Here is a 15,824-nt window from a genome sequence, read left to right on the forward strand (position 1 = left end):
GGAGGGCTTCTGTGGAGAAGCCCGCCAAAAAGTGGGACAAAGGGCCCGACCTTGGTTGGAGTTACAGAGACGGACACGAACGCCATTTTAGAAAAGAGTTCTGGCAAAATACCCAACCGGTGATTTAATATTAAATAAATAAACCGGCGGTATCTTTAACATTGCACCAAAAATGGTGCGTTTAAAATCAATGGGAAAATCCCATAGGAAATATTCTGGTGGAATATTTTGCGTGGTAACCACTGCCACCAGCCAGAAACTCGACAAGGGGGGACTGGACAGTGCCCCCTTGGAAACAGACCCAGGGTCAATCGAATTAACCCTGTCCAGTACTTCCACAATATGATGATTTGTACTGGTTCTGTTCACAATTTTGGACTAGTAAAGTCAATGGTGACTTTACATGCCCTGGGAGACAGTAGTCCGTCCCAGGGTATGGAGTCTATGTTTGGGGGTCACTATGACACCCCTGTGTTACTGCACTGAGGGTGCTGTGTAACGCATACACAAAAACAGATGATACCCTATGGAGTAAAAAAACCCATAGCCCATAAGCACACAGTCAAAGACATACCTCAAATCATGCCTAAGTGTGGGAGGAAAAGAGTCTCACTCTTAGCAGGAGAAAAAAACAAACCCCAATAATCCAGCAAAGCTGCCGGGGGACTCACTAGGTTTGGGAAATTAGCCTTATAAGAGAATTCTCCCTAACACTTGTCTGATGCATATCTGCTTTGATACACTTGTACTCGCGCTACACTTCATGCTACCTCATGTCAGAAACAAAACAATCTGAGGGACCTCGGCGTGTGAAGGACCATGGGTACAGTGGACGTCACACTAGGGATAGTATTACTGGCACGCCCTGTCGACGTGTCTTTTCGAATTTCAAAAACAACCATAATACTCTGCAGCTTCCACTAGATGTCTGCTTACGCACAGCATGTGAATCTAAGCAGATACAAGCATCAGAAGTACGATTACGGTGAGTAATGTATCCCATGAATATCAAAATGTGTTTGTGGTCAAGCATTGTTCCTTACACCATTTCACCAAACTGCACCACATTTTGCATAGTTAGCTGTTAGGACCCTCCGGACATTACTAGCTACATCACATTTGGACACCTCACCCCTTTCTCCAGATTTCAGCACCTTCACACATGAGACGGTTCCCTGAAATCGTTAAAAACATCCATGTGGATCCACCAGGGGGCGCCGAGATGCACTGACGCATCCGCACTGGTCTCCTCCAAAGGGCGCTGTAATTGGGACCTGAGCCCCCCCAGACCCCCAGGAGTGCAGTGTCGACCCCCCCAGGGAACACTGTTTCAGCGGAGCCCCCGCGGACCCCAACCCGGATCTCCCGGCGTGGAGATTTCGCTGAGATCGGAGCCTCGGAAAGAGGAGGGAGAAGGAGCTCCGCCTTCCCCCTCGCTGCGGCTCCGCAGGAAGTAACGGAGAGCCGCGGCTCGGGTAGGCCCCGTGGATGCTGCCCCCCCCCTACGTCGGACTTCACTGGGACGGATCCCGACCCCCAGTCCCCCGAGCGGGGCCACATAAGGCAGTTCACGGCACAGAACTGGGAGAGGGAGGGAGCCCAGCCCTCCCCAGCACCGCGTCCCCTTACGCGGAGCACCGGCAAGCCGCGGCATACGCGAGGCCTGAGACACAGCCGGACGGCGCGGAAGAGCGCCCCCCCCCTCCCCCGCGGGGGCCTACGAGTCCTCCTGATCGCGGAGCTGTGTGCTGGGCCAGGCAGATCGAGCTTCCCCCGAGGACTGTTGAGCTGGCGCAGGAGCACACTCAGGAGGCACGGCCTGCCCCCCCCCCCCCCGCCAAGATCTTCAATTCCATACTACATTGGAGACCCCCTGAGCCGGAGGCATCCGCAAAGGCGCCCACTCCACCCCTCCCCAGGCGGGCCTTCCCTGGATCCCGCACAGCCTGGGGGCCGCACAACGGGCGCTCGGGGGCGAGGGTGCCCCAAATCAACATCCTGCAACCAGCATCACGGAGGTAGAGGTACCCCCCCGGGCCAACCACAGCAGCCATTGAATGGCCCCAAAATAGTGGCCACAAAGACCGCCGATAATGTGGCGACTTGAACTAAAACCCAGGACGAGGAGTGATAGGCCCGCGTCGGCGGTGCTACGGAGACGTGGCCTGAGCAACCACCCGCCCCAACAGTGAGTACAACACCGTGGCCGTACACAGGGAAGACCCCCCCCCTCGCGTGGTCCGGTGACCCGGCGGAACCGTCCATAGGGCCTAGAGCATCAGGGAGAAGATCCTGTGGGGATGGTCAGGGGAGGCCTATGAACTGGAAGGAATCTCTGCAGAGATTTCGACGTAAGCCCTCAGGCTCCCCTGCCCGCCCGGGAATGGCGGCCTCGGCACCCCTGGACGTGTCTGACGCTAGCACGGTCACCAAAGGCATAGCGGCCCTCCTGGAGGAAATAAGAGGCTTCAGAGCAGACTTAACGCTACGGCTGGATACCCTGGATAAAAAAGTGGACAACATAGACGACAGGGTCCAAGCCCTTGAAAACAACACAGCCTCGAATGACATTTTCGAGACGCAATTCGACATGCGCCTATCGGAACTCGAGAGGAGGGAAGAGAAGTGCTCCCTAAAACTGGATGACCTGGAAAATAGGGAACGACTCTGTAATCTTCGCTTTTTGGGGTTCCCGGAGTGGGAAGGTGAAACGCAAATGGACATAATTAAAGCTGTGAACGCAGTAGTGGGATGTCTCTTTGAGGGGGCGAACACAAATGAACCCACAATTGACAGAACTCACAGGGCGGGAGCGATCAACAGAGGCCCCAGGTCCATCCTCGTGCGTTTCCACTACTTCTCTGAGAAGAATAAAATACTGGAACTGGCACGTAAGAGAGGCCCGGTCGACTGGGAGGGAGCCCGGATTTCGGTGTACCAGGATCTGTCCGCCTTCACCCTGGCAAGACGTCGTCTCTGTTCCCCGCTGACGAAAATGCTCCAAACCAAGGGGGTCCGATACAGGTGGGGATACCCTTTTTCGCTTTCCTTCGAACTGGATGGGTACAAATATGCCCTGGTCACGGAGGATGACATTCGCAGGGTGTCGGGCGAACTCCTTGGAGAGCCGAACGTGGAGGGGGAAGACCAAGAACGTGGAAGAGAGCCCGTCGGACCCGGGAGAATTAAAGGTTCTCAGGAGAGACGTAAAGTCCGAGGCCACAGGAAGTTCAGAAGAGTGGCTCCGGCATCTCCCGGGCAACCTGACACTTGAGGAACCCCAGGAAGTCTTACGGTCCAGTTTGATTTATATGTCATTGGGGGAAACACTATGATCATTTGTATTCTGAGCATGATAGGGGGGGGGGGGGCTCAAGTTGGGGTTGTTGGGGAGTTTAAGAGCCCGGAGGAAGGAGACAATGGTGGCCTGGCTCAGCGACAGGATGAAGCCGCTGGTCTACCAGGCGTTCAGGGGGGAGGTGGGAGGGGGGAGGGAAAGGTTGGGGTTAGTTCAAGAGGACTCTAATGGGGTCAAGCCAAGTTTTCTGGTCTGTTTTGTAACTGGGTGTTTGTTATGGGTCTATAGCGGGAGGTGGAAGCACTGCGGGAGCGTTGGAATTATTAGTCCCGAAAAGGGAGACGTGAACTTTTACCATGGCTATGGTGGATGATTCCTTGCAATATTTGACAGTGGGTTCGCTAAATGTACGGGGTCTCAACTCTCCTACCAAAAGGTCGCTGCTGGTGAGGGAATTCACAAGGCTCCGGCTCCATTTTTTATTCGTACAAGAAACACATTGGGTTCGGGACAGGGAGCCAAGGCTGAGAGCTAAAGCTATTGAACAAGTCTATGCAGCGTACTTCCAGGCCAAGAAACGTGGAGTAGCCCTTTTGGTTTCTCCCGGGGCTCACTTCGTCCTGAAAGCCCAGAGGTCAGACCTGGAGGGACGATATATCATGGTTAAAGGGGAGGTGAGGGGTCGGCTGTTCACCCTGGTTGGTATTTACGCTCCAAATGAGGCGCAAGATGGCTTCTGGATGGGGATGAGAGAGAAAATCGTAGCTTTTTCCGAGGGTACTTTGCTGGTCGGGGGGGATTTTAATATGGTTCTTTGCCCTGATAGAGACAGGAGCTCGCCCAATCCATGCCCTAACCAACGCCTCCAAAAAAAAACTGGCCGAGGCATTTCGATCAGTCAACGACGATCTGGGCTTGAGCGACACACACCACACAGAAAAAGATCGGGACCCTGACTTCACTTTCTTCTCGAAACCCCATGCCACTTTCTCCCGTATTGATTACATTTTGGTCGACGCCACGTTCCGGGGCGAGGTCACAGACTCAGGGGTGGAGGTGGTTCCCTGGACTGACCACGACATGGTTAGAATAAAAATGGGTGTGCCCCCGGCCCCCCCACCTGGGTCCCTATGGAGATGTAACGACCTCCTCCTACACGATAAAGAGGTGCGACGATCCCTCCTTACAGCCATCACCGAATACTTCTCTATCAACGACAACGGGGAGGTCGGAGTTGTGGGTGTTTGGGAGGCATTCAAGGCGACCATCAGAGGCATTCTCATCGAGACAGGTTCAAGAAAAAAGAGGGAGAGGGGACAGGAGGAGGCACGGTTGAGGAAAAAGATAGAGGCTATCCAACCTGGTGGTAAACTTAAAACACAAATGTTCCCCGGGAAGTGGGAGGAACTCCAGAGGTTGCGCTCAAGCCTGGCAGACCTCCAGGTGGGACAAACAGAAAAAAAGCTGTCCTTCCTGAAACAAAAGTACATGGAAAAGGGGGAAAAGGCTGATAAAATACTTGCTTGGAGGCTCCGGGAGCTCAGAAATAGTAGGAGGGTTAACTCCATCCGGCCACCGGGAGGGGAGCCAACTGTAAGAGACAGCAAAATAGCTGAACACTTTCGGCTCTATTATGAACACCTATACAGCTCGGAATACGCGGGGGACGGAACCGAGATCGACAGTTTCTTGGACTCTCTCCCGATTTCCGGCCTCTCACCTGAAAATGCAGATATACTGGATCTCCCCGTATCTCCAGAGGAGATAATAGATACTATATCCTCCCTGAAGAGTGGAACAGCCCCAGGCGACGATGGGTTTACAGTCAAATTCTATAAGACTTACCGGTCTACGCTAGCCCCGTTTCTGGCCAAAATGTTTAACTCGGCGCTTGACCAGGGCACCCTCCCGCCTTCGATGATGTCAGCACTGATAGTAGTAATCCCCAAAGAGGGGAAGGACCCTTCCCAATGTCAATCGTATCGCCCCATTTCCCTTCTTAACGTGGATGTCAAGATCCTGGCCAAACTTCTGGCGAACAGGCTGGCAAAACTCCTCCCATCTCTTATACATGGTGACCAGGTAGGGTTCATCCCGGGGCGCCAGGGGTCCGATAACATACGAAAGACCCTAGGCCTCATGTACGAGGCCTCGAGGCAGGGGAAAGAGGGTTACCTGTTAGCTCTGGATTCAGAAAAGGCCTTTGACCGCGTCGAGTGGCCTTATATGGGCAAAGTCCTCCAGAAAATGGGTCTCGGGGAGAATTTTTGTAGATGGGTCTCGACACTATATAATGCTCCCACGGCAAGAGTTTTGGTTAACGGCGGCACGTCGGAACCCTTGGCTCTATCTCGAGGAACCCGGCAGGGCTGTCCCCTTTCCCCCCTTCTATACGCTCTGGCAATGGAGCCCCTGGCTATAGCGATCAGGGCGGACTGTGAAATTACGGGGATTCGTTGTGGCGATTGCGAATTTAGACTCTCATTATTTGCCGACGATATCTTGGGGTACCTAACTAACCTCCAGGTATCACTACCCAGATTGTTTAATCTTATAAACCTCTTCGGGGCCTTCTCGGGGCTTAAGATAAACGCCTCCAAGTCTACTATTATGCCAATGGGCCCCGGGGACAAAGACATTGGGGATCGCTCGGAATTCTTGGGAGTGAGGATAGAACGTGTGTCCACCAGGTATCTGGGCACCGACATCCCTAGGAACCTCTCGCTACTATATCAGTTTAACTTCCCGGGGATCTTGGCCAAAATCACCAGCGATCTCAAACGCTGGGCTCCCCTTACACTCTCCTGGTTTGGCCGTATGGTGACGGTTAAAATGAATATACTACCCCGCCTCCTGTATCTCTTCGCAGCCCTCCCTGTGGTCATCCCTGAATCCTTCTTCGAGGTTTTACAAACCCGTGTCCTCCAGTTTATATGGGAGGGGAGGAGGCCAAGAGTCAAATTTTCCACCTTGACCCTGCCGAAGTCTCATGGTGGATTCGCCCTCCCCGACTTCAGATTGTACTATAAAGCAGCCCAGGTCCGGGTGATGATGGAGCACATGCGAGAGGATATGAGGACGTACTGGACATATATAGAAGATGTCCACACCCACCCTAAAAAAGTTAGAGACTTATTATGGGCCTCCCCGAAAACCATCCCCTCCTATCTTAGAGAACACCCCACACTGGCAGTCCTATGGGCACTCTGGAAACCGAATAAAGATAACAAAATGCTGTCGTCCTGGCCGGCCCCTTTAACATCGCTATGGGGTCCCCCTATCAACCTAGACACCAGAGGCTTCCGTGACACTCAAGCTTGGTCAGACATGGGGTTGGAGAGAGTTTCCCAGCTCTCCCGTGAGGAGGGCTTTGTGGACTACGAACAATTGACCGAAGCACTGGGTGATAAACCACCATCGATCTTTGAGTACTTGCGTTTGAAGGGAATTCTGACTCACCCCCGCTGGGCTGACAACTTGACCCGCCCCCTCACCCCCTTTGAGGAAGTAATAGCTAAAAGTGTCTCTCGAAAAGGCTCCCTGTCCAAGTTCTATAGTACCTTGATAACGGCCAACCTGGAGGGTAGGCAACCCTTCAAACGTATATGGGAAGAAAGGCTGGGTATGGCGTTGGATGACCATACATGGAGGGCAGTTTTCAAAACCATATTCTCCGGTACTCTGTACACCGCAGCCATGGAGCATAGTTTCAAGATTCTGCACTCCTGGCATCGCTCCCCAACCACTCTCTCTAAAATGTTCGCAGAAGTATCCCCCTACTGTCCTAGGTTGTGTCACCAAAGAGGCACATGGTTCCACATGTGGTGGGGATGCCCGGTTATCCAGGTGTATTGGTCAGAGCTCCTCAGCTGGATTAAGGATATAGAGGGATTCTGCCCATCGCTTCTCCCCTTGGAAATCCTCCTGGGTTCCCCCATGCCGGAAACGGAACAGAGTGCATTCCCGAGGGTCATCGGGGCCATGCTGAGGGCGGGGAGGTTAGCATTGGCCCAAAAGTGGAAAAGCGCCTTAGCACCAACCAAGGAGGAGTGGCTCTGTAAACTAAGGGGTATATTTACTTATGAAAAACTTACGGCAGTGAAAAACGATAAACTCTCGGAGTTCTCACAGGAATGGACAGCAGTTCTCCTCCACGACGAATGTGTCTCTATGCGATTGTAATGTTGGACCCCAATATATGTCCCCCGAGCATACCCTAGCGCCGGCCTTAAAACTGGAGACTCTCCACCATTCTGCTCTGCACCGCGCTGCTCCCACGATGTCAAATTGTAAAACAAGTGTATGTAATGATGTCTGAAAGTTCTCACTGCTGCTTCCGCAACCTGCAAAAACCTAAAGACTTGGTATGTTGCAAAACTGGGGGGGAGGGGAGGGTGGGGGAAGGGGATTATGTTGCAAAAGTTGGGGGGGTGGGGTGGGGGGGGAGGTGGGATGGGAGTAAAAAGTAAAAAAAATTCTGTCAATTATGTTTGCTCAGTGTATTGCTGGCAGGGACTGCTCGCGCACCCTACCTTTTTTGTAATATGACAATAAAAACAAAGTTAAAAAAAAAAAAACATCCATGTGGTTGTAGAAGAACTAGTCCTGACACGAGGAACCCAATTCGAGGTCCAAGCCCTAGGATGCATGCTTTCCAAGATATTTGTACCAGAAGGAACTGCACCACACCAGAGGTGAGGCAACAGGTAGGGAGGGAGCACAGAAGGTCGCAATATGCATCCGCACACCAAATCTTGCCTCATCCCAACGTCTGCGCTGGGGTATGCCAGCCAGCCACACGCGGCCATTCTCGTTGCAGTTTACTTCAGGGTGCAAAGCACATCGAGTGATAAGCGAATCAGAACAGCGACCTACAGGATCAGTGTTATGTCTGTCTACAGAACCCGTTCCGAGAATGGGTACTTCTGCTAGTTTTGAATAAGTGTATAACCAAAACCATGAATCCTCTGTGTCTGCATCTCATTCCTGGCTCCTCACATCCCTATGCTTACCAGGGAATTTACCAAATCCAGATCCACAGGCTGAGGGAATAGAGGGAACCCGAGTAAGGCAGGCAGCGGCAGCAGGGTTTCGAGAGGGAGGGAGGGAGGCAGGCAGTGTGGGAGAGAAACCATATACATAAGTGGCTTTTCCTAATCCAAGATAGTTGCAGGCCTCCATGGAACCTTAGGGCAATTCCCCTTCCAAAGCACATTAGCACCTACACATTCACAAAGTAGCTCAGTCCTCCATACGGCTGAGATCTAGAAATCGACACTGTCTGGCAGATGAATTCAGGGTGGCTGCATGATAAAAAACGGTCAACCCACCAAAAGAAAACTCTGGACTCCACGGCTAACTGTAAAATAGCTGTGTCCTGAAAATGCCTAATGGTGTGCCTGCCTGTGGCGATAGCGATCATAATCACTGTAGCATAGTGTTAGGATCATGGAAGTAACTCGAGGTGAAGGAGTGGGTAGTGTTTAGAGAAATCACATTGAGGAGAGAACACATAGAAAGATGAACAGTGTAGCATAAGAGAAGATCCGCCCCTCCCTTTTCACTTTCATGCCCTTGAAAGGTGGGTACCCACAGTAAGGAAAAATGCTTACCAGATGCAGACGAGACCAGGACTGGTCTTTCCCACACGTTTACGCATACCAACCTTGGTTCAAATTTACTACAAAAGCTTGAGGAGAGGACATTAGTTAAGTTATGAATTCATACCGAACTATGAAGAGATTGCTCTTCCTAAATGTCCTTACTACTAGGAAATAGCTGTCTGTTTTTTCTGCAGTGTGGATTATTTTAGACAAAAGAAAAGTGTTACAAAGACTCTGCATTGTCCATAGCTTCCTTTAACCAGCGGGCCCGGAAGTAGTAACATCCATTTCCGGGCTTGCACCAATGTCTCCCTGTCTCAGGTCTGGCAAGGCGCCATCCTGGATATAGGCTCCATGCCGGATCTGCCGGGCTGTAGCTGGTTGTGCTTCCACCTAGGGTGGTTGCGATTAGTATCCATAACATTAAGTGGATGCCTAACTAGTACATGGGGATTCCCTATTTCCTTAAAACCCCACTAAAGGGGAAAAAAAGCCTACTATTGAAAGATACAAGTACAGCCTGGCAATGGGAGGTGTTGGAGTTAGGTGAGAGGTGCGGTTTGAGAAGAGAGCAGCGGGAGAGAGGGTAATCTTGGAGATCATTGGCAGTTGGAGGTGTCATCTGCAGTGGTGGCTGCTATGGTGGGGTCAGAGCGAGCAACACCCTCCCCACTTTAAATAGGTCTGAGTTGGCAACAAAGTCACTGTTCCTGTGTACTTCCTAATTTAAGAGCCAGACAGGAGCATCAACTTTATGCGCAGAGCACTGTTTGAAGTTAGGCACCTCCGGCTCTCAACATTGCACCCATTGTGTTACCTTATGCCCCTTGACTATGGGGTGAGCCATTCAGCTAGGACTCCTCAGATGGCGTTGAGTTGAGGATGTGAGCAGCTGAGCGAGTGTGTGTGTTTGTGATCCGCCCCTGGGAATGAAGGGGAATATTTGAGTGGAAATGGGCACCATTGCCACGATGTGTATGTGGGCTAGGTGGGAAAGGAGGGACGATGAGGGCCCTAGTTCCATGGTAGGGGGAAGAGAGAGGGGACCCATTGGTGCAGTAAACATGTTTCTTACATACTGCCCTACTTTGGTGATGCTTGTTCTCTTACAGTAGCATGGCATGTTTTCTGGCATTATAGCAAAGCTAACACAATGTGTTCTGATGTGGCCATACTGCCCTACACTGGTGTTTTATTTCTGGGTCATGGTGTTTTTTTTTGGACATCAACAGTAAAGCAAGCATATGATTTTATGCGGCCAGGCTGGTCTACATTGATGTTTTCGTTGTAAACATGCCTTCTCACTGTAGGAAGGCATTTTTACTGGCGTAGCCAAGAGGAGTATTTTCTTACGTAGGGAACTGGCATATATTAGAAGAACTGACAAGCACATGTTTTCTTATAGTATCATGACTGGCATGTAGTGGCAGCCAGCATGGACATGAATGGACACAGCAAGCATTTTTGTTATTTTTTTTATACTAGTGTATATTGTGGTCAGAGGCATCAGGAAAATACTTCTGCGCACTGTTGGGAACTTGAATGCTTTTGTTTTAATAATTGGGTTACCCTAAAAAAACGATGGCAAACTGTTATTTTTGTACCCAATTGTTCACATAGGGTGCTGGAAAATGCACTATTTTAATGTATTAACACACCTTGGTTGGTTCATGGGACATATTAATGGGAAACATTTACGCACCTACAATTAGAAAAAATAATCGACAGCTACCGCAGTCGTCTGGTGAAGAATTGGATGTTGGAGGAAGAGTCTGGAGGAGAAGTACTGCCATCTGAAAAGGGAGAAAGTGGGGGAATTGGAGGAGAGGACCCATTAGGTCAACGGAGCAGATCTGGGAAAAAGGTGAATAAAGCCTTTAACATTTGTGGCAGGGAGGGAAGAGATAAAGAGGAGGTACAGCAATTATACCAGAGGAGGTGGGAGGCGAGCAAGTACCTTTCTATGGAGGGAGCAATGAGTTTCCGGCAGACCAGGTTGTTCCCGGGACAGAATTTAGGGGAGCTGCGAGACTGTACACCAGAGGTGTCAGAACTTCGGATAGGGGTGGCCAATAAGGAAATGCACCAGAGACCAGGACCCCAGAGCACAGAATTGTTTATCAAACAGCAGCCCAGACCGCGTAGCCTTGGCGAGAGGGTGAGTGGTGGGAAGACTCACATTGAGACTCACATTGTGCCTCAAGCTCTTGTAGGAGACTTTCAGACTTGTCCAAGCCCGGAACATCTCAGTCGCATTAGGTCCAACAATATACTCCACCAATGGCATTTTGGAAAGCCTACAAACCTGCAACTCGAAGACCAATACAAGGGTTATTGATTGGACACTCAAGCAGGGACATGGCTAGAACTGTTGTAGGAGACTTCCTTTATGATTTATGACTGAAAGCATTTTTGATTTCCTTTCTTGTTGCCAGAATAAAACTCTATTATTTTGAAACCTATACTTGTGGCAGCCCTTGCGCCTCCCACCCTTCTAACCTTTTACACTATGTATGCAGTGTAGGCAGACTGAAAAAACCTTATGCACACAGTTCGAAGTTCGAAAATGAACACTGAAAATGCTTTTTGGTGAGTTGGCATTTTGTCCTGAAGCTGCTAAGGAGCATACTGCCATTCTCTGCTTCTTGCCATAGCAGAGATGTACCCACAGCAGGTTTTATGTGCTAATGGGGCCCATACAAGATACTTTTTATTTTTATGAGAGTGGCATTTAAGCAATCTTTTAATTAGGTGTGGGGTTTAAAGCTGTACATAGGTGTTGCTGTGCCGTGCTCCAACAGTTTGCGTAATTGCCTCTGACCTTTCCCTTCTCCACATGAGGTTCATAATTATTTGGCTGTAAAATGAAGCGTTTCTGGTGAGCTGTTAACCCAATGTCATTACTTCACTTTTAGGAAAATATGGATATGTATTCCAGAGTTAAGAGGAGGAGAAAGAGTTTGAGACGAACTACTTATGGGATTCAAGCACATCATGACGAATCCTCTGAAGGAGAAGAGGAGGGCACAGAAGGTAGATGAAGAAAAGAAACACCTCTTGCTCTAAACATTTTCTTTGTTTCTGTCACTGTTATACCTTCCTAAAGAGGTGAACGTGCTGCAGGGTTTTCATAAACACACGTTTTGCTACATTCTCATTTGTTAAACATTTTATAATACTACATACATTCTTCTGCTCAGTATTGAGATCTCTAATTGTACTGTATTCATTTGTCTGTTGGTCTTCTTTCTTTGATTGCTTTTAAATTTCTTAGATTTCTAGAAATTGTGTGAAGAACTACCAAACCAATCTTTAACTGGCTTTTCTGCCACTTAACTACTGATACCTCAGGTATGACATTTCCCCTGTCAGTAATCCCTTTGTTTTGGCCTAAACGTTGACAAACTCATTACAGTATTCCCACAACTGCCACTTCTAGAGAGAAGTTATTCAACACGTGTTCCAAGAGAAACTAGAGCAAGCCTAGCCCTTTAGGTTTCTGGCAGTTGCATACTTTTTTAAAAATGTATTTGTTTAAAACTTTCAGCAGACAAGAAATGTTTTTTAGAACATTGTGAAAAATGTAAGACCAATAGATGCAGAATGAATGAAAGTAAACTCCATCCTTAATGATGCAGTAAAGTAAAAGCACACTCAACCTAAACACTCCCAATTACAGTGCCAGTGCCCCAACAGCTTAGTCTAGTATCTAAAATTCAAACTATCCGGAAAATGTTACCCCAAAACATTATGTCAGTGTATGGAATAACTCAGCACTATTACCTGCATGCACTTTTAATAACAGTGTGTGCATGAATCCTCATTGTTAGGAAAGGTTTTCTTTTCTGCACCTTTCCCTTCATAGATTTCCATAGCACACCATTATTTTTGCTTGTTTGTGAATTCTGGCCTGACCTTTTGAGGGGTAGTAATGATACATCAATGATTTGTCTGGTTTGAAACACTATGCAATTTAGTGAGCTATCAACACATTTTGTATTAAGTTTGAAAATTGTCTTTTTGAGGAATCTCCAATTAATTTGTTTGAACATCTACTAACCTGTGGAGGATAGATATTATGTTTCAATATTAGGTACCAACACTGGATAAGAGGTACCTATCCATATGTATGACTTATGTGAAAATATCTGTTGGGAAGGAAATTAACCTCTCCCAACCCCCTTGGTGCTTTTGAGTGAGGAGAATTCCATAGATACACTTGTGTTGCATCAGGGGGACGTGATAACAAACACTGCACAAACACAATAGAATATGTCACGGCCCAACAAAGAAACTGAACAGGCCCAAGCATTGAGGGTAGAGAGACCTGTGCCGCTAACTCCTGTAGAAACTTCTCTTTTTTCCATAACTGTTGCGAATATTTGTTATCCAGAGAAGGAATGCGCTGTGCAAGGCTGCAAGGCAGTACCAGGCGCCTCACCACACATGTTTCACAACCAGGCCAAAGAACTGACCTGCAACCCCTACCCAGCCCACCAGGAGTTATGACACCCACAGCTACCCCAGTACAAGACCCCTAAATTCCACAATAGTAGGTGATGCCAGACCACCTACCATAAACCCAGTGGTCATAAAAGATCTAAAGGAACACAGCCATTATACCTTATTTCATAATGACACACTTTGTAATACAAGGTACATGGAGGAATACATTCTAGTCGAAAGCGAGGGTGTAAACAGACATGGAATGAGCGAAGAATGTGTGGGTCAGCATGATCTTAAGCCTCCCCATTTTGACAGTTCTATATGTTAGGGAGAATTTTCATTTCTGTGCAAATTGCCTTCAACCTTAGAGACTCCTAGCTCTTTTGCTGGACTTACGGCTTGTGACTTTTCCCGAGTGAGTGGGACCTTTTACTCACTCTCTAATATATTTATTTCCTGACTAGTATTTTTGTGTCGACTGTTTTAAGAAGTCTGAGAAACTCCATAGGCATCTGCTTTTTGTATAGTGACACACATCACCTTAGATGCAGTGCCACTAAGATGTCCCTTGGACTTCTCTTAATGTTTAATTACATTTTATTGGGTGAATTACCGTTCCCAAGAATAGTAAGATAATCCCTGTCTTACTTACCTTTCTCTTTGTGGGACCAGCACCCACTTCTCATGTAACATTTTATGTTACACTAACTTACTTGAAATGACTGGTGCCAGTGGTTTACTACCTGTGTGCATTTTTACCGCAGGATGAATCCTCAGCCGCAGTACAGCACCCATGGGTGACCATTTTCCCAAAATGGCACCCGTCTTCTTTTCTCGTCATTTTCTGTTTGTTAGTTCCTTCTTGGCTTTTACTCTGTTAGTTGAAACCAGTTTGAGCCCTTTGTCTGTGTGTTGCCTTTGACAGGCTTCAGCCCTGAAGCCCGCCCAGGCTCCAGTGTGTCTGGAAAGGGAGGAAGTGAGGGAGGGTCCCGAAACGTCCCTGTCCTTTGCTTCTAGGTATTCCTGATTGGCCGGCTGGCTATCCTACAAGGATAGCCACCATGCTGTGTGATTGACAGCCTAGGCTGTGAATGAATGGGAAATCTCATAAGAAGCAAGGTTTTTGGGACTAGAAGCAGAGCCAACCACTGGAGAGGAACTTTCAAAGAATACGTGAAGCGCCGTCAGCAGCACCCTCCTGGACTGTGACGTGCCCGTTGAAGCCCTGCAGCTGTGCTGACCCCGTTTTCAAATTGACTGGGAAGACCTGCATGGGACGGCTTCCTTCCTTGGGCCGGTGGAACCAACTAGCCTCATGACAAGCTTCCTTGTGGCACAACCCCCGACTTGCTGTGCCTCACCATAGCTGCCGAAGCCCAATGCCAGGGGTCCTGTGACCCTTGATGAGTGCATCGTCTTGCAAAATCCGAATCTGTCCAAATCTTGGTGGGCATCCAGAGGACCCTGTAGAAGCAGAAAATCTCAACCCAGAGTCCCCTCAACAGAGTTCAGGACCGAGGGAGCATGGTTCTTCCAACCAGAGTTTTCGTTCTTCATTGACGCTGAGGAAAAGGTGCCAAAACACAGACGTGCCGATGAAACAAAGGAAATCCATTGCTGGGGAGTCCCTCTCCAGAGTACTGCCGCAGGAGCCCGCCAGACGTCCTCCCTTTCGTCACCCAAGGTCCAGGAACAAGGGTTTGCCAAGCTGTAGCAAAGAGGAATCCAGCTGGAACATTTTACTTCAAATCATTGGTACTGTGGGGCTTGGGGTGTTCACGTTTTAGCCATAGGTAGTGCTTCCTGCTTTGAGAAGTGTTTTTTGGAGTTAATCTCAAATCATCTGCACTGACCTAACCGCTTGTGCACTCTACAAAGTAGCTCACTTGAGTTACAGTGATTTCTTCTGAACTTACTAACTTTGTCAAGACTTTATCTAAGAAGAACTGCATCAGAACTATTGACTTTGTCCATTGACTTTGGCTGTCCTGGCTCCCTAAAGGCACGCTTCTGAACCTACTGGCTTAGGCTGTACTTGTTCCCTCATAGGTTATAATTGTGGACACTAATATTGCTGGGATACGTGTACCTACCTCCCCCTAGGAGATTGTAATAATTTTACAAACTGTTGGAACATGTGTTAGCATAGGAAAAGAAAAACAACTTTTATTGTGGTTAGGCAAAATCCTGTGCAGTTCCCTTAGGGAGCACTGCAGAAGATTAGGACTACAGGTGAAAGCAATAAATCCCTTTGGTATCAGTCTGTACACAAAGATTTAGTTGGTAGCTGTGGCTGAGCAGTCAGACTTATCAAGAGGGAGATGAGCAGTATTCAGGGTTTACACAATAGGCCTACAGTACTATGGCACAAGGAAACACTGACCAAAGCTTTGTATTTAAAAGTAGATATATATTTTTTTTGTACACTTCTAGTAAAACACATTTATCATGGTCATCAAGCAAGTTAAAATAAGTCA

The 15,824-nt window shown here is 48.5% G+C and overlaps 1 protein-coding gene across 4 annotated transcripts in view; it reads left to right on the forward strand.

Annotated features, from left to right (window-relative positions):
• ATAD2B (ATPase family AAA domain containing 2B) overlaps window positions 1–15,824 on the forward strand; it is a 3,113,054-nt gene that overhangs the window by 477,819 nt on the left and 2,619,411 nt on the right. For all 4 annotated transcript variants that reach the window (XM_069605879.1, XM_069605877.1, XM_069605876.1 and 1 more), the window contains exon 6: window positions 11,817–11,934. In XM_069605879.1, the coding sequence (XP_069461980.1) occupies window positions 11,817–11,934 (118 nt within the window). The remainder of the gene's footprint in view (window positions 1–11,816; window positions 11,935–15,824) is intronic.

This window comes from Ambystoma mexicanum, chromosome 4p (genome assembly GCF_040938575.1).
Source record: "Ambystoma mexicanum isolate Mex_15411 chromosome 4p, UKY_AmexF1_1, whole genome shotgun sequence".
NCBI classification, from domain to species: Eukaryota; Metazoa; Chordata; class Amphibia; order Caudata; family Ambystomatidae; genus Ambystoma; species Ambystoma mexicanum.